This window comes from Martes martes, assembly GCF_963455335.1.
Source record: "Martes martes genome assembly, chromosome: 11".
Taxonomy (NCBI): domain Eukaryota; kingdom Metazoa; phylum Chordata; class Mammalia; order Carnivora; family Mustelidae; genus Martes; species Martes martes.
Window position 1 is genome coordinate 75,572,670 of NC_137899.1, and position 18,855 is coordinate 75,591,524.

General features: G+C 38.8%; 1 protein-coding gene across 4 annotated transcripts in view; it reads left to right on the forward strand.

Annotated features, from left to right (window-relative positions):
• Positions 1-451: 451 nt before the first annotated feature.
• CAPZA2 (capping actin protein of muscle Z-line subunit alpha 2) overlaps positions 452-18,855 on the forward strand; it is a 60,136-nt gene continuing 41,732 nt past the window's right edge. Inside the window, exon 1 of one of the 4 annotated variants that reach the window (XM_080818440.1) lies at positions 452-667. In XM_080818440.1, the coding sequence (XP_080674566.1) occupies positions 629-667 (39 nt within the window). In that variant the 5' untranslated portion in view covers positions 452-628. The remainder of the gene's footprint in view (positions 668-18,855) is intronic. The other 3 variants (XM_080818442.1, XM_080818443.1, XM_080818441.1) reach the window with 3 other exon arrangements.

Here is an 18,855-nt window from a genome sequence, read left to right on the forward strand (position 1 = left end):
AGTGAGCCTCTTGAGAACAGAGGTTTCTCTTGTTTTTACTTATCGTTGTATATTCCCAGGGACTAACATAGTACCTGACACACAATAAAGGACCAATAAATATTTCTTAAATGAATACACAAATATACCAAGAGCAATCTTCCAATTATGGGTTGGGTTGTGTGTACATATTTTAATAAAAACTGAATATTTTTCCAGTAATTTTAAAAAACAGATTGTTTAAAAAGCTTCTATTCGTACACTTTTTCACATTTTAGCTGGCAGAGTTGAGGGCTTGATGGGAACATAATCAAGGGCTCAGAATGTACTTGTCCCAGACTGGGTCCATATGGTCACTCGTGGAGAAGGAATCCTATACTCAGGATGCTGACAAGCCTGCAGCAGACGGCGGTAGGCCACTCTTCCCCCGCCACCTCCCAGACCGTCCAGCCTCCCGCGCACGCGCACAGCCGCGTGTCGACCCCACCGGCCGGCTAGAGGGAGGCGGGGCTCCCCGGGCGCGTGCGCGGCGGCCTGGGCTGAGGGCCCCTCCCTTGGCGGGGGCGCGCGGCGCGGAGGACCGCACGGAAAGGGGGAAGTCAGGTGGCCGCTGCCGCCGCCGCCGTCGCGGTTTGTCGCCAGAAGGAAAATGGCGGATCTGGACGAGCAGTTGTCTGATGAGGAGAAGGTAAGAGTGGCGGAGGCGGCGGAGTCCGTCGTCGGGGAGCCAGTAGAGCCCCGGCGTATCAGCCCGGAGTCTGGACGCCCGGAAAGGGCATTGGTCTGTGCCCTCGGCTGCCCTTCCTCCTCTTCTCGTCGCTGCGCCCTAGTGCCTGCCCCTGTCAGTCACCCGAGGCCCCGCGCGGGGGCAGGTCTCTGTCAGGCCTGCTCGCTTCGCTCGGCTCCATGTAGGGTGTGTGCTCTGAAAATAGGAAGTGGGAGCCGGGCGGCGGCGCCTGGCGCGGCGGGCGGGGGCGGGGGGCGCGGAGGGCGGTGTCCGCTGGGGACCCTCTCGTTCCGCCTGGGCCGTGGGGCCCTGCGCCGGGTCTGGGGACTGCAGAGAGGTCCCGGTCCCGGCCTGGGAGCGACCCAAAGGCGGTGGTGAGCCCGAGGGCCTGGCCGGAGACCATAGCCCGGGTGAGGGGTAAGGGGGAAAAAACCGCTTAGGAAGCAGACCTTCACTTCTCCCTTTTACTCCCCCTCCCAGAAACAAAATGCTTCCTTTTCTGGTTGTCTACGATTTTTTCCTTACCCGGTGGAAGTCTCTCTCCCTCCCTCCCCCTCTCTTTCTCACCCCCCCTCCCCGTTTCTTTTTTCGGCTTTAGCTGTAGGCTTTGCAGCTCCCGTGTTCCTGGGAGGCAGCGGAGTTGCTCACAAAAAGACCCCCTCCCCATAGTTGTTTTCGGCCGTGGTTGGCACTAGCCCCTCTGGGGGCCGATTTGGTGGCGCTCCACCGTCCTGCTAGGACTTCTGAAGAGGGGAGATTGTGCGACTCCTTTTGCTGTATCTTAGGTGCTATGACAGCATCGAAACCAGATGAACGACTTAAATTCTCAGGCATTTAAAATGAGAAATCTGATCATAGAACTAATTCTCTTATATTCCTTTTCCCTTGGCTTCTTTGAGGGCCCATTCCCAGGGGGGGAGGGGGACCCTACTAATTTTAAGTATTTTCCGGGAAGGCCTTGACGTTTCACAAACTCAGAAGTGACTGACATACAATCTGTGAATAAGATGGTTACAGTTTTTGAAATGTCCACTCTTAATTTCACAGTGTTCATTTTTTTTTTTTTTAAGTTCCAAAGCAGTACAGCCATGTATGAAACACACCTTGATGGTGTTTAAGAAATCCTAATGTAAGCCTGGGGGTATTTTCAATTGAAACTTTCTGCTCCAAGTGTTTTTATATCCTGTGATATAAACTTGCACCGAAATATAATGTTTTATAGCCTTCCCAATGTGAATATGCCGAAGTCTGCCTCCTCTTCAGTTTTGGAAATCCATTTTTTTTCCCCCTCTGTGGTCTTTGGTGAAAGTGATAATAAAAGAACAAGATGGGGAGACCTACAAGATTCTCCATAATTCACAGACCTGGTAGGAGATCCCTGTATATACAAAAGTTGCTGTGTAGCATTCACATGAGTTGTATTGGTAAATAACCACGAGTTGATAATCGAAAATGTACACAGTTGCGTGCACACACGTTTAAAATTAGTGCTAAAAAGTTTTTAAAGGGATTGTCATGTTTTTATTCTACTACTAAAATAGTGATTAGCTGGCTGAGGAGAGAGTACTCTGTATGGGAGTTAATATAGTCCTGCCCCATGTTGTAAAGGCCTAAAATAGCACATTTTTTCCAGGATGAGATGACAGGGTTCCTCATTATCTGGCATTCTCAGGGTACTAAACTCTGTAATGGGGGACGGGGAGGGCATCTTATTCTCCAAACTTGGTACACAGTGGTTTAATGGTAAATGGATGAATTCAAATTTGAAGGAATTTGGTGTTTCTGTTTTTATTTTGAGTTTTATAAGACTATTTTGTAGATATTTTCATATATATTTCATTGCCATATTTAGTAACTTAAGAATAAGACTGACCAAATTTCTGGGCTGAGTTCAAGTAACTGGTGAAGTGAAATTCTAACACTCTTTCCACTTTAGTTATCTAAATGTTCTTTTAATCTTTTGGGAGTAGGTTGGGTATAGAATCAAATAGAATTTTAAAAGGTGGCATTTTTAATCTAATATTTATTTATTTATTTATTTATTTATTAAAGATTTTATTTATTTGTTTGACAGAGATCACAAGTAGGCAGAGAGGCAGGCAGAGAGAAAGGAAGGGAAGCAGGCTCCCCACTGAGCAGAGAGCCAGATGCAGAGCTCTATCCCAGGACCCTGGTATCATGACTTGAACTGAAGGCAGAGGCTTTAACCCACTGAGCCACCCAGGCACCCCTAATCTAATATTTAAACCATGTTACTTTTCTGCCACCTTGTTTGTAATTTTCAGAATAAGCTTTTAATACTTGTAAGCTATCGGAATTCCCATTATTGATTGAGGATCTGAAGAAGGGAAGCTGTAACTTACATAGTACCCATACTTTGTATCTGGGTGGCTCAGATGATACATTTGAAAATAAGTTCTAAGTTTGAGGTAGGTTTTATTATTACAGTTTCACAGAGAAGTAAAATAAGGTTACAGAAGCTTTAAATGATTCACTTAAGGACACCTAGCTAGGAAGTGGTAGAGGTGGTATTTAATCCTGTTTGTCAGAATCCAAAGTTGGTGCTCTAACCCTTAAGAATTGATAATAGGATTCTTTTCTGGGTTTAGCTTTGATTTTAATTTGTTGATAGCTTACATCGAAAAAGGAGAAACAATAGTTCTTTTTGTTTTAATAAAAATTGTAGCTACCTAACATTAAATAGTGTTGGGTTCTAAATTTAATATGTGTTTGATAATTTTGGAACAAAGTTTATTATTAAACACATTTAAAAATTTTGTGCTACTGGCATACTTTCATATATTCTCTAAGGTAGGAAGCTTTTTAGAAATTAATCTAGCATAACATCTTTGCTTTTCAAAATCATGTGCAAATGCTTTGTGAGGATGCCACTATGAAATTTAATAACATTTTCATCTTTGGCCACTAGGTTAACAGAAAATAATAATATCTGAAGAAGCACAGTGAAGTGCTTTGAAGTTACTCATTTGTTGTAGCATGTCCCACAGATCTTTTTACATAGTTTAGAAACTCTAGGCCAAAAACAGTTTATGTTTTCCATTCCTGGGGTCAGCTGCATTGTACAGTAAAGCAATTTTGTGAATTTGAAATTGTGGAATAAGGCTAAAAACAGAAGCATGATTCCATTTCACACCCCTCCTTACAGAGGGTAGTCACTCCAAAGCTCCAGAAGGAAGACATTTAGTTATTGGTTGGGAAGGATCTTTTTGGTGTTTTTTCCTTATAACCCCTCCTACCTTTCCCTAGTGATAAGAGTGATCCATTTTCATAGCTTCATCTTTTATATCTTTGTGAATGTGTCTCATGTCCATAGCTCAGCCCTGACTTCTCTTCTGATCACTAGTCACACATTTTTATTGGGTGGTTCTTTTTACAGGAGACGGTTAATGAGATATGTTCAGATGGAACCTTCCTAAAAGTAAATTCATAAACTCCTCTCCCCTTTTCTCCTATGCAGAGTGGATCAGAAATCTTTCTGCTCATTTTTCTCTTTATCTTTTTCCATTATTCTGGTCATCCAAATTTTTAACTTCAGCTTTATTTTAACCTTTCTCTCCTTGAGTTCTGTACCTTACAGTCTGTTTCTGAATTTTCTTCTCACTCCTATCATCAAAATTTGTCTTATGCAAGTAATTTATTTTTTGCTTGAAAAGGTATTCCTTTTTTTTTTTTTTAAGATTTTATTTATTTGCCAGAGAGAGAGAGAGAGAGAGAGTACACACAAGCAGGCAGAGAGGCAGGCAGAGGCAGTGAGAGAAGCAGGCTCCCTGCCAAGCAAGGAGCCCAATGCGGGACTCGATCCCAGGACCCTGGGATCACGACCTGAGCCGAAGGCAGCGGCTTAACCAACTGAGCCACCCAGGTGTCCCGAAAAAGTATTCCATTTATATCAGTTTTTAGTTTATTGCCTCTCAGTTGACCAGACTATTAAATTAATTGTTGTTATTTATGTTATTAACTACTGTTGTTCAGTAACAAAATTATTGTATGAACAGAATGTGAATTGATTGCACCTTTTCTGTGACTACTCGGTTAAGGAAAGGGAGGAAAAGTAGGGTCAGAAGACTGTCTTGCAGCTGGTCTTTCCCTTGTTGTATTTGCCACTGCTAGGTTTTTATTATATACTTCCTAGACTAATTCCTCCAGTTTCCTGTATCTAAGCCATGTTTTAATACGTTGTATTTGTACTCCCAAACTTTTTTAGTTGCTGGATACTCCATTGCCTTTACAAGGAAGTCCAACTCTTGAAAATGATATTCATGGCTTTGTATTCCATTCTTACCTAAATAGTTCTGACTCCAGTACATACACTGTTATTTAATCGCGCTGTGAATTGAAAGAGACCTACATACTAGTCCATGTCTAGCGCCTTGGGTAAAGTATGTAACCTCTCAGCCTCATTTTCCTCTGAAATGTGGGGATACGTGTAAATGGTATCCACCATGTAGTAAACACACAGTAAGTTCTATTTTTTTCTGCTGATGACTTCTTATCCACTTGGAGTATTGGAACTGTTTCTTGGTCTATCCTCTTTGATGAAAATCATACTCATCCCTCAGGATTTATGTCAGATCACATGACTGGCTATAACATACCATTAGTTTTTTGTTTTTTTTTTTTAAAGATTCTCTTTATTTATTTGACAGAGAGCACAAGCAGGCAGAGCAGCAGGCAGAGGGAGGGGGAGAACCAGGCTCCCTTCTGAGCAGAGAGCCCAACATAGGGCTTGATCCCAGAACCCTGGGATCATGACCTGACTTGAAGGCAGCCACTTAACCGACTGAGCCACCTAGGCACCCCAACATCTCATTAGTATTGAATACAGTTTTGCATAATAGTTATCTGCTTAACTGTCTTTTTTTCTCTCATTCTTCTGGAATTCCTACATGCAGAAGTATCTTTAGCATCTGTCATTATGCTGCACGTGGTGATAAAAGGGTTCAATGAGTGAATGAACAAAGGAATCATGAATTCACGAAATTAAAAATAGTTTTATGAAAAGTAGAAGTAGCATATGGGGTGCCTGGGTGGCACAGTTGGTTAAGCATCTGACTCTTTCCACTCAGGTCATGATCTCAGGGTCCTGAGATCAAGCACTCTGTCAACTCTGTGAGGGGTCTTTTTGGGATTCTCTCTCTCCCTCTCCCCCTCCTGCTTATGCCTTCTTTCTCTCTCTCTCATTAATTAAAAAAATAAATAAATAAATTGTTTTTAAAAAAAGTAGTAGGGGGCTGCCTGGGTGGCTCAGTCGGTTAAGCCGCTGCCTTCGGCTCGGGTCATGATCCCAGGGTCCTGGGATTGAGCCCCACATCAGACTCCCTGCTTGGCAGAGGGTCTGCCTGCCACTCTGCCTACTTGTGCTCTTTCTCTCTCTGTCAAATAAATAAATAAAATATTTTTAAAAAATATAATAATTAAAAAAATTAAAAAGTAGAATATGAAGTAAAGATTTTGAGGGAAAATTTAGTGTACCTAAATTTTCATTTCTAAATAAAGCTTTAGATTTTAAAGATTTAGATAATTGAATGAAATTTTTGGTGCTCTTTAAGGTAACAGGTGGTGATACTGGCTATGGTTCAAATCATTTACACATGCTAAATATTCTTCATAAGTAGTTTATATAGTTCTCCCTCACTATACAATCATAATTTGGTTTCAGAAATTTTGTTCATGTTTGAAAGTAGTATAAGTTGCCATCATAATTACTGTAAAATTTATTGTGTTCTTATTAACCAAAAAGTAAACTAAACCAGTAAGCTGTTAATATAGAAAATATTCATTCCTAGCTTCATTCAGTAGATGAATGAATTGTCATTGCACCAGTAAGGTGTAAAAATTCCTACAGCAAGCAGAAGCTTGATAGTTGCTGTACCATTAGTGGAGTTTTTCAGACTGCACAGTAAAGCAAATTAGTAGTACTTGTTCAGTGCTTTTGGGAGCCATTTCTGCATAAAATAAGGATAGTTAGATACATAGAATATTGCATTTTAGTGTAAAAACATGGAATATAAAAACACTTAGAGCAGAATACAAAGTAGTTTTTAAAGTTGAAAAGCATGATGGGAAAATTTGACATATGGTTCTGTGCTCTGACCTAAAGGCCTGATTGCCTGAAGCAGTAACTTACTGCAGAAGTTTATTGCATTTCAGAAAAAACTAGTGGTTCCATAGAACCATCTATAGTTGTCAGAAAAGGATTATTTCACAAATTTTGTTTTGAAGGTTGGATGTACAATCTTTTCATTCTTTCTCTTACGACACTTACATGTTTCAATGTTAACCTAATGATAGAACTTTCCTTACACATTTTAGTTTACTATGCTGGTATAGATAAGGAATGGAAATAATTTTCAAAAACTACCTCTCCATTTATATTTTTACCAAATATATCATACTTCATTTACTTCAGTACCCATAGTTTTCCATATTTTAAGATCTCTGGAATTAGGCTGCATTGTGCAATCAGTGGCTTATGATACTAATCAGTAGCATTTCCCTCTTTTAGTGGTACATTAAATTATGCCTCTTACATTGATTGTGAATCAAGGTAAGCAAGGATATAATGGGGAATTTTGTATGACATTTCCTCATTCTATATAATATGTCTAAAGTGGGTCAGCACCAGAAAGGCCCTGCTCAGTGAAGTCTCATAGAGTTTTGGGCTGTTGGAGGTTTTCAGTGTAAACTTGGGCTTTTGATATGTATACACAGTGGAATATTATTCCGCCATGAGCAAAGATAATATCTTGCCACTTATGACAACATGGAAGGACCTTGAACACATTGTGCTAAGTAGGTAAGTCAGAGAAAGATAAGTTCTGTATGATACCACTTATATGTGAAATCTAAAAAAGCCAAACCTGTTAAAAAAGAGCAAAAAAACCCACCAAAAAACTGAAGTTGGGGGTATTATATTGATGGTATTTAAGGGTACAAATTTGTAATAAGTAGTACATAAGCCATAGAGATGTAATGTACAGTATAATGAGTATAGACAGTAATATAATGTATATACTGTAATGATGTAAAGTAGTAGTAATGGTAAGTATTGCTTTAATGGCAGTCATATTACAATATATGAATGTATCAAAGTAACATGCTCTACACCTTAAGTTTACAAAAATGTAGCACGTTATATTTATCAAAACAAAAACAAATCTTAAACTCTCTTCCTAAGTCCTGGCAACAGTGGGAAGGAAATGTAGTGAATAGCAAGCACACTGATTTTTATTTTCATTTTGTAAATTTTTATTTCTTTATTTATTATTGGGGGGGGGTGGACGGAGTGGGGAGGGAGAGAGAATCTTATGCAGGACTCAATCTCACAACTCTGAGATCATGACCTGAGCCAAAATCAGGAGTCAGATACTTAACCAACTGAGCCACTAGGCACTCCAACACACTGGTTTTTAAAGTTTGTCCTACCCCCCACACACATACATTTGGAGCTCACTACATTCTGCCCAGGTTTCAGTTAGCTGAAGCAAGTTTCATCTATAAACCTAATTTCGGAGGGCTTGGAAGGAAAGGAGAACTGCAATATTTGTGAGTAGCAGTAATAATACCATAGGGTAGGTTTTAAACTCACTGAAGGTTGGTGATTTGATCACCTGTTTGGTAGACACAAGGGTAAGATTATGGATTCACAGATATATTTTATATGTGTTTGTGTGTGTATATATGTATATATGGTACAGCATCAAAAAGTAGTCAGTTCATGGAAATTCAGAAGACAGAAAAATTACTTGTACCTAGGAGGATGGTAGACATCACTTGGGGTACAAGCTCATGCCAGAGCACAACACAGGCAGAAAAATAGGAAACTGGGAACAAAACAAAGTCTAAGTTATATCAGGTACTTTGTAAGTAAGAGATGCAAAGATGAACTGTGCTGCTAAATTAGTACAGGGTTTCTTAACCTCAACATTATTGACATCTGAGGTCAGATAACATTGTGAGGGCTGTCTTGTGCATTGTGGGATGTTTAATAGCATCCTTGGCCCACATGGTACCAGTAGCATCCTTTTCCCCCCATAATGATAATCAGAATGTTTTCCTGTAGGACAGAATTGTCCCTGGTTGAGAACCATGGGTCTAGACAGATTGGAGCTAGTAAGAACAATGGGAACCTGGGTTAAGTGTTAAGATCTGGCTTAAAGTAGTTTCACAAAACATGAAGAAAAATATGATTGCTAACAGATTTCGGAGTTGGAATCAACAGAGAACTTGGTGAATGAATGTAGGGGAAATGGGAGAATCAGGGTAACTCTGAATGTTAAAATTTGGGTAACTGAGAAGTGGTACCACCACTAACGGCTAGGGGATTCAGGAAGAAGATGGACAGCTGGGAGGAATAATGTTGAGTTTGATTTGAGTTATACTGAGTCTGAGATGCCCACCAAATATCTCTTTGAACTTGCCTAGAAGATAGGGAGTAGAAATGGAGCCTGGAAAGAATGGTCAGGCCTAGACGTTTTATATAGATTTGGGAATCCTCTCTTGTGGGTTAAAGCCACAAGATAGGATAAGATGTTTAGGAGAAGCTTGGACATAGCATAGAGAAGAGGTCAGAGAGTATATACTGTTGGATATACTATTATTTAGAAAATAAAAGGAGGAGAGGAAAAGGTGCAGGATGATTGTTGAAGTAGAAGTATATATGTAGCACAGAGTATGTGCTCATTTACAGAACTTGAGGAGTTCCAGAAGGAGCAGTACCAGTATTACAGAGATTAAAAGGAATATAGTTTGCACTTAAGGTACAGGGATATAAAACAAATTTTATCTGCTATATGCCACTATGTATACTATATTAATTAATCTCTCAGTTGTCAGAGTAATTTTGTTATTATCCATTTTATAGGTGGGAAAACTACTGCAGATAAGGCCGACTAAGTGGTGGATGGGAGATCACTGATGGCCTCTTTTTTTTTTTAAGTTTTTATTTAAATTCCAGTTGTTAGCATACAGTGTAATATTAGTTATTTCATACTACACCACCCAGTGCTCATCACAAGTGCACTCCTAATCCCCATCACTTATTTAACCCTTCTCTTCACCGACCTCCCTTCTGATAACCATCCGTTCGTTCTCTATAGTTAATAGTCTGTTTCTTGATTTGCCCCTCTCTCTCTCTTTTTGTTTCCTTTTGCTCATTTGTTTTGTTGCTTAAATTCCACATATGAGTTAAGCCATATGGTATTTGACTTTCTCTGACTGACATTTTGCTTAGCATAATACTTTGTGGCTCCATCCATGTTATTGCAGGTGGCAAGATTTCATTCTTTTTATGGCTGAGTAATATTCCATTTATACGTATACATCTTTTTTATCCATTTGTCAACCTCTTGGGCACTTGGGCTGTTTTCATAATTTGGCTGTTGTAGATAATGCTGATGTAAATATAGGGGTGCATGTATCCCTTTGAATTAGTGTTCTGATATTCTTTGGGTAAATACCCAGTATACAACTGCTGGTTCAAAGGGCAGTGCTGTTTTTAAATTTTTGAGGAACCTTCATATTATTTTCTACAATAGCTGCACCAGTTTGCATTCCCACCAACAATGCAGGAGGGTTCCCCTTTCCATATCCTTGCCAACACCTGTTGTTCCCTGTGTTGTTGATTTTAACCATTCTGACAGGTGTGAGGTGATATCTCATTGTAGTTCTGATTTGCATTTCCCTAATGATGAGTGATATTGAGCATCTTTTCATGTGTCTACTGGCCATCTATATGTTTTCTTTGGGAAAAGATCTGTTCATGTCTTCTGCCCATTTTTTTGGATTATTCATTTTATGAGTGTTGAGTTTTGTAAGTTTATATATTTTGGATACTAGCCCTTTATCAGATATGTCATTTGCAAATATCTTCTCCCATTTTGTAGGTTGCCTTTTAGTTTTACTGATTGTTTTCTTTGCTCTGCAGAAGCTTTTTATGTTGATGTCCCAATAGTTTATTTTTGCTTTTGTTTCCCTAGCCTCAGGAGACATACCTTTTTTTTTTTTTTTTTTTAAAAAGGAAGGAATATAACCATTTATTAAGTGAAAACAAATGCTAAACAGTACGTAGAGGACAAATGACCCAGTTTCTTCAACATAATAATGTCATTTAAACAAAATGGAGGGAAACTATAATACATTAAAAGAAACTCAAGAGACATATTAACCATGGGCAGTGTGTTTGGATCCTGATTTAAGAAAATGCCTTGGAGCAGGGCAGCCTCCCAGCTAACCCAGGGTGCCGCCTCTGGGAGGGACTGGAAGCTGAGCTCGGGAACAGAGCTGCGCTATTATCAAGTCCTAAATTTTGGAATGACCAAGAAGACATACCTAAAAAGTTGTTACAGCCAATATAAAAGAAGTTGCTGCCTTTGTTCTCTTCTAGGATTTTTATGGTTTCTGGTCTCACATTTAGGTCTTTAATCCATTTTGAGTTTATTTTTGTGTATGACATAAGAAAGTGTTCCAGTTTCTTCTTTTTTTTTTTGGATGTCCAGTGTTTCCAACACCATTTGTTGAAGAGACTTTTTCTCACTGGATGTCCTTTCCTGCTATGTCAGAGATTAATTGCCCATAATTGTGGGTTCATTTCTGGGTTTTCTGTTCTGTCCTATTGGTCTGTATTTTTGTGCCAGGACTATACTGTTTTGATTACTGCAGCTTTGTAATATAACTTGAAGTTCAGAATTGTGATTCCTCTAGCTTTGCTTTTCAAGATTGGTTTGACTCTTAGGGCTCTTTTATGGTTCCACATAAATTTTAGGATTTTTTTGTTCTAGTTCTGTGGAAAATGCTGGTATTTTGATAGGGATTGCATTAAAGGTTTAGATCACTTTTGGTGGTACAGAAATTTTAACAGTATTTGTGTTCTTCCAGTCCATGAGCATGGAATGGTTTTCAGTTTCTTTGTGTCATCTTCAATTTCATCATTGTTGTTTTTGATTTTATTTATTTATTTATTGTAGAGAGAAGGAGACAGCACATGCATGAGGTAGGGGGAGGAGCAGAGAGGGAGAGAGAGGGAGGGAAAAGAATCTTAAGCAGTTTCTGCTCTAATTGAGGACCCTGATGTGGGGCTGGATCTCACCATATCAGGATCATGACCTGAGCCAAAACCAAGAATCTGATGCTTGATTGACTGACCCACCCAGGTACACCTCTTTCATCAGTGTTTTATAGTTTTCAGGTTACAGGTCTTTCACTTCTTTGGTTAAGTTTAATCCTAGGTATCCTATTATTTTTTTGGTGCAGTTGTAATTAGGATTGATTCCTTGATTTCTGTCTGTTGCTTCATTATTGGTATGTAGAAATGCAACAGATTTCTGTACTTTGATTTTCGCTTATCAGGTCTAGCAGGTTTTTGCTGGAGTCTTTTGGGTTTTCTGTATAGAGTAAATGTCATCTGCAAATAGTGAAAGTTTTACTTCTTCCTTACCTTTTTGGATGCTTTTTGTTTCGTTTTGTCTGATAGCTGTGGCTAGGACTTCCAGGACTATGTCGAATAAGATGAGAGTGGAATCTCTGTCTTGTTCATGACCATCGAAGAGAAGCTCTCAGTTTTTCCCCTTTCAGGATGATACTATCTGTGAGTTTTTTGTATATGGTCTTTATAACTTTGAGGTGTATTCCCTCTAAACCTACTTTGTTGAGGGTTTTTATTATGAATGGAAGTTGTATTTTGTCAACTGCTTTTTCTGCATCTATTGAAATGATCTTCTGGTCCTTACCTTCCTTGTGTTAATGTGATGTATCACATTGATTTGTATATTAAATCACCTGATTGGAATAAATCCCACTTAATTGTGGTGAATGATTTTTTTAATGTATTGCTGGATTTGGTTTGTTAGTATTTTGTGGAGGATTTTTGCATCTATGTTCATTAGAGATACTGGCCTGTAGGTTTTGTTCTTTGGGGGGTTTTGTTGTTGTTTTGTTTTTGTGGTCTCTTTATTTGGTTTTGGTATCAGGGTAATGCTGGCCTCAGGATGAATTTGGAAGTTTTCCTTCCTTTTCTCTTTTATGGAATAGTTTTTTTTTTTTTAATTTAAGATTTTATTTATTTATTGAACAGACAGAGATCACAAGTAGGCAGAGAGGCCGGTGTGGGTGGGGGTGTGTTGGTTAGGGAGCAGACTCCCTGCTGAGCAGAGAGCCTGATGTGGGGCTCCATCCCAGCACCCTGAGATCATGACCTGAGCTGAAGGCAGAGGCTTAACCCACTGAGCCACCCAGGTGCCCATATTTTGTGGAATAGTTTGAGACAAATAGGTGTTAATTCTTTAGATGTTTGGTAGAGTTTGTCTGTGAAGCCATATGGTCCTGGACTTTTGTTTTTTGGGAGTTTTTTGAGTACTGATTCAGTTTCTTTGCAGGTTATCAGTCTGTTCAAGTTTTCTATATCTTCCTGTTTCAGTTTTGGTAATTTATATGTTTGTAGGAATTTATTCATTTATTCATTTCTTCTAGGTTGTCCAATTTGTTGGCATATAGTTTCTCATAATCTCTTATAAGTATTCGTATTTCTGTGGTGTTGGTTGTTATTTCTCCTCTCTAATTTGTGATTTTATTTATTTGGGTCCTTTCTCTTTTCTTTTTGGTAAATCTGGCTAGAGGTTTATCAATTTTACTAATTTTTTCAAAGAACCAGTTACTGATTTCATTGATCTATTCTATTGATTTTTTTTTTTTTAGTTTCCATGCCATTTATTTCTGCTCTAATCTTTATTATTTCCTTCCAGTGGTGGCCTTTAAGAGGGCAATTTTACTAGAGTTTGGGGCAGGAAGAAGATAAAGAAAAGCCAGATTACCCAAGTCTAAAAAATGTGTCTTGCGTGGTAAACTGCTCATCTTCAATAACCAGACCCAAAGACTTCCTTCATTCCTGTGTATCCTGGCGTATCTGTGCTCCCTTAGCAATTTGTATATACCTTTGTTATAACCGATTTTAATTGGTTTACCTGATTTTCTTACTTTCTTTGTTCTTCAGGAGCAGGCCCTGTGTTTTTACTCCTTTCTGTAATTCCAGTAGAGTGCCTGGCATACATTATACTAGTGGTTTCCTTTTTTTTTTCTTTTTTCTTTTTTTTTTTTTTTAAGATTTTTATTATTTGTCAGAGAGAGAGAGTCAGAGACAGAGAGAAAGCATAAGCAGGGGGGAGAGGCAGACAGAGGGAGAAACAGGCTTCCCACTGAGCAAGGAGCCCAATGTTGGACTCATGACCTGAGCAGAAGGCAGCCGCTTAGCCAACTGAGCCTCCCAGGGCCCCTGTACTAGTGGTTTTCAATTCTAGCTGCACATTACAATCAACTGGATAGTCTATAAACAAACATGGATACACAAGCTTCACTTACAGGTGAGGCCTGGAGCCTTTGTACCCTTGTGAGAAAAGAAGAAAAAGCCTCCTAGATGATATGAATGTGCCACTGGGGTTGACTTTCACTGTATTAGATGCTCAGTAAGTGTTGACTAAAGAAAAGTAGGACATGGTGCCAGTAAGTATAAATTATTCTTGAAAAAACTTGGTAGTGAAACAGAAGAAAAAGAATAGGTGTTACTGCCTCAAAATTTTTACTACTATTTAGGAGTACTTTTTTTTAAGATAGAAAAAAATTTAGGAATGTTCATGGACTAAGGGGAATAATTCAGGAGAGAGAAAGAAATTGAAAATTTAAGATAAATGATAATTTATACGTAACTTTTCTTTTTTAGTTAATGATAATGCCTACTTTGGATTTGTGTGTTTTTTACTCTTTTAAATAAATGATAAAAACATATTTAAAGAAAAATTACAACAGTCTAGTACTCTATATTTATCTGGATGGTTAGTGCATGCCATGATACCGGGGATTTTGATGGTATCTTCTTACACCAGGTGTGCCTTATCTTCTCTTTACATTTATTGCAACACTGAAAGAACCAAGGAATTGAGAACTTCTGTAGAAAAATAAGGCATCACTGCTCCACAGTATTGAGCCACAAGTAGTCATCTTTGTGGATATTGTGACTAATTTCTTCCCATCCCTATGGTAAATGTTTGGTTTCTACACGTTGGTCCAGCATGATGTGCAAATGCCACACAGCTCATCAGTATTATTTGCTTTGCTTATCATCTGGCCTCTTGATCAAATTGGAAAGTGTATGGAGAAACTCATTTCTTTCTGTAGCCTCCGCGTGGAGGCATGCTCTGGAGTAGGAAGGGCTTCATCAGCTCCACTCTTGCCTGCAGCACATGAGGAAAAGCTTATAGCGGGCAGCATCCCAGCATTAATATACTTTTTTTACTGTCTGGAATCTGAGATACCTCTGATCCTAATACCTGCCAGCATTCACAAAGAGAAAATAGTGCTGGGTAGAAAGCAGGAGACATTTTGTATGAGTTTATCAAAATGAATTGTATTTCTACTTAGTGGAGAAGGAAAAGGGAGAAAGGATTTGGAGAATTCTCTTTAAGGAGTGGAGTCAGCATCTGATATCGAAATACAAATATCCTTTTTTCCCTTTTGAACAATTTAGTGATTTATAACTGAATTGTGTCCATTTTCTTCAGACATTTGGATAATTCTGATCCAGAGAAGGTTGAACAGAGTCTCAAAAGAGTACCAGAATGGCACAGTGTTCATTTTTTAGGAAGTCCATTTGACTTTCAGGTTTTCTGACTTGCTCTATCAAAGACCGTTTCTCACTATTTAATGAACTCATTTAATAAGGAAACTAGCAAGGAGTTCTTCATAGGCCACACAGTAGAAAGGAGTAGAGGAACATTACCTAAAATTATGGAAGAGTCTCTAATTCATCTTCCACTCCACTGACCACATACACAGGACTTTCCCTTATTATTTGATCACTCAGTAGAGTTGCAGTAAGTCTGGAGGTTTTGAGATGTTTAATCTATGTCATCTATAATTCAAAATCCTGATCATTTTCAGCTTTTATCTGTAAGCTTATCGTTATTCTTAGGTAAAAATTTATTTACTAAGAATTTTAGTGCTCTCTTTTCAAGAGGTTTTTTTTTGTTTGTTTGTTTTTAAAGATTTTATTTATTTATTTGAGACACAGAGATCACAGGTAGGCAGAGAGGTAGGCAGAGAGGGTTGGGGGGAAGCAGGCTCCCTGCTGAGCAGAGAGCCGGAGGCGGGGCTCAGTCCCAGGACCCTGGGATCTTGACCTGAGCTGAAGACAGAGGGTTTAACCCACTGAGCCACCCAGGCGCCCCAAGAGGTTTGATTAGCTCCTGAATTTCAGGACTTGATTCTAATTTTTTTTGTTCCTCTGAAGGAATTTTGTTTTCTTCAATCTTTGTCTGGTTGGCTCAGACCTTTCCTTTTTTTTTTTTTTTTTTTAAATGTTCTAAGTACGGCTGTCAACCTTTCCTTCCTCCCTTCAGATCCATCTGAGGATGGGAAACTAGATAACCAAAGTTGTAAATCTATGTCTGAAATAAAAATAAAGATCTTTGAAGAATCTCTCTTGCCCTTCTAATTTTTGGACTATATATCAACATATTTACTTGCTTTCTTAAAATACATTTTAAATAACTGAGTTCCTTGGTTTAGTCCCCAGTAATATATCTTAATTTGAGCTTTCCAGATCTTATTTTATTCCCCTTCTCTTCATTTTGTTGGTGAAGGAGGGGTACCTACTTCAGGGTTATGTGGATGGTTGAATACACAACACCTGACATTGGACAGATGAGATGAACAACAGCTTATTAATCACATACACTCAACAGCCCAGGAGAGGGGGACACCACACACAATGTGGGGCCGTTTGGAGGTCGCACTAGGGAATAGAGGAACAAGCTGAGGCCATGGAAGCCAAATTTTGTCATATCAAGAGTGTGGAGTGATCCTTGGTTCCCACAGGAAGATGTGACTGGCTTTTGAATAATTCTGCAGGCTGGCAGGGAATTGGAGCCTGTTCCTCAGGAATAAGCAGGAACTGTGCCTGTTCCCTGTGATAAAGAGGGTTGTCTGACCAGAGGCATTATCTGCAGGAGCAGAATGAGGATGGGAACTTGCAGTTAGGTCGTTCAGGGCCCTCCTGGTTTTCCCCAGATGTCAAAGCACACATAAATATTAGTCCTTAATTTTAGACCTTATACCACAGTTCTTAATAATACTGACCCTTTATCAAAAGTATTTACTAATATTGCTGTACTAAAGAATACATCAAAAATTTATTTATTTTTCAAGATTTTTTTGTTTTTATTTGAGAGAGGGAGAACTTGAGTGGAGGGAAGGGGCAAAGGAAGAGGGATAAACAGATTCCCCACAGAGCAGGGAGCCTGCCCTGAGATCATGACCTAGGCTGAAGTCAGATGCTTAACTGACTGAGCCACCCAGGTACCCCCCCCCAAATTTTTAATAGTATAATTTGATCTTTGAGTTTGCCTTTCTTTGTGATCTTTTCTTCTGTTAACTTGCAAAGTTTAAGAAATTAATGCTGCTGTGTACAATTTTACCACAATAGGTAAAAGATGGTCAGGTCATATGTACGCAGTGATGTGGAGGCATAGAAGATGAGAGCTCTTGTTTGAGAGACTGAATGAAGTGCTGAGGCTCCAGTATTGTGTATATGTGGGATGAGAAAAGGAGTGGATAGTCTGTAGGAGCTGGTAAATGGCAGAGTAAAAAAGGTAGTAGCTATTATTTGAGTGCTTACTCTGTGCCAAGCACTTTCCTAAGTGTATTATCTCATTTGCTGCAAGAAAGGAGACTGAATTTAATTTACTTATGGTCATACAGGTAGTAGGCAGTGGAGCTGTAATCTGAGTTCATACAGTCTTATTTTAGAATTTATGCTGTTAACAATTACATTTTATAGCCTTCAGATATGGAGAAGCTTTATATGTTATGTTAAGGACTTTGAACTTTGTTTTGTTAGCAGTGGGGGAACTGTTAGATGATTTTAAGCAGGAAGAAACATCACAATTTGCATTGAAAAATAATCAGTCTGGTGGTAGAATGGAAAATGAATTTTGAAGATTGTAAGACTAGAGGCAGGATTATTGTTGTAACTATGCTGAACAAAGTGGGTCTAAAGGAATGGAGTCAAAGAAAAAGGGATGGTTTTGAGCAAGAGAGACAGACACTCACTGATCATGATGCCTGAGGGAGAGAGGGGAAAGTGGAATGATTTCTAGGTGGTGCCAGTAAAATAATAAAGAACAGAAGGGAATAGGTTTGGGTGAGACAGTCTAAAGTATCTTTGAGACATTTTGATGGAGATTTCTAGTAAATAAGTTATACTTAGAAAAATGCATCTTGATCTTGACAAATGATGTGGTAGATGTATAGATTTGAGAGCTGTTGTTGTGTGGAGATAATAGAAGTGGTGAAAGTAGATGAGATTGCCTAGAGTTTTCTTTTGTTCTCAGCCTATCTTCTGAACCATCATAGAGAGATGATGCTGTACTGGGAGGCAGCTCTATGAAAAGCCTTAGACTTTCATTTGAGTACTTCATTCATATCCCAATTCTGGATCTCTGTTTTCTCTTTCATAAATTAAAAGTAATAGCAGCTATCTCAGAGAGTAATTTTAGATAACATTTTATTTTATCTAACAGAGGTAGTGGTTTTAAAAGTTTAAGAAATAATGGTATATTTTATCCCCTTAATTTCCCTGTAAAAAGTGGAAGTTTATAGAGGTTAAAAAGATCAAAACTTGGGTACAGATCATTTGTCTTAGATAAAAGTGCAGATCTTGCACATTCCCACCATGCAGCTAGGAAACCAGCTTTTTCTGCAGTGTTGCTGCCACTGGTTTTTGAGATGAGCAGAGTCAAGTAGAGAGGGAAAGGATGATTTCCAAGTGAGGAGAAAGGATGTCGGTGTATGGAAGTAAATGCACTGCAAACAGCACAGAAATGCTTGGATATACGCCATCCTTCTATCACTATAGGGCACAAAGAAACTAACATGTAATGTGAAAATATCTGTGTTCCAGGGTTATTTTTAAGAATATTAGAGCTATACTAAATATAAGTATACTTATTATCTCATTGTTACTGCTAATAATAGCTAATATTCTATATTTTACCCAAGCTTACATAGCTAATAAGTAGTAGAGATGAAAATCCAGTCCAGTCAGTCTGACTCCAGAGAGTATACACTGTACTGCTTCCTTATAT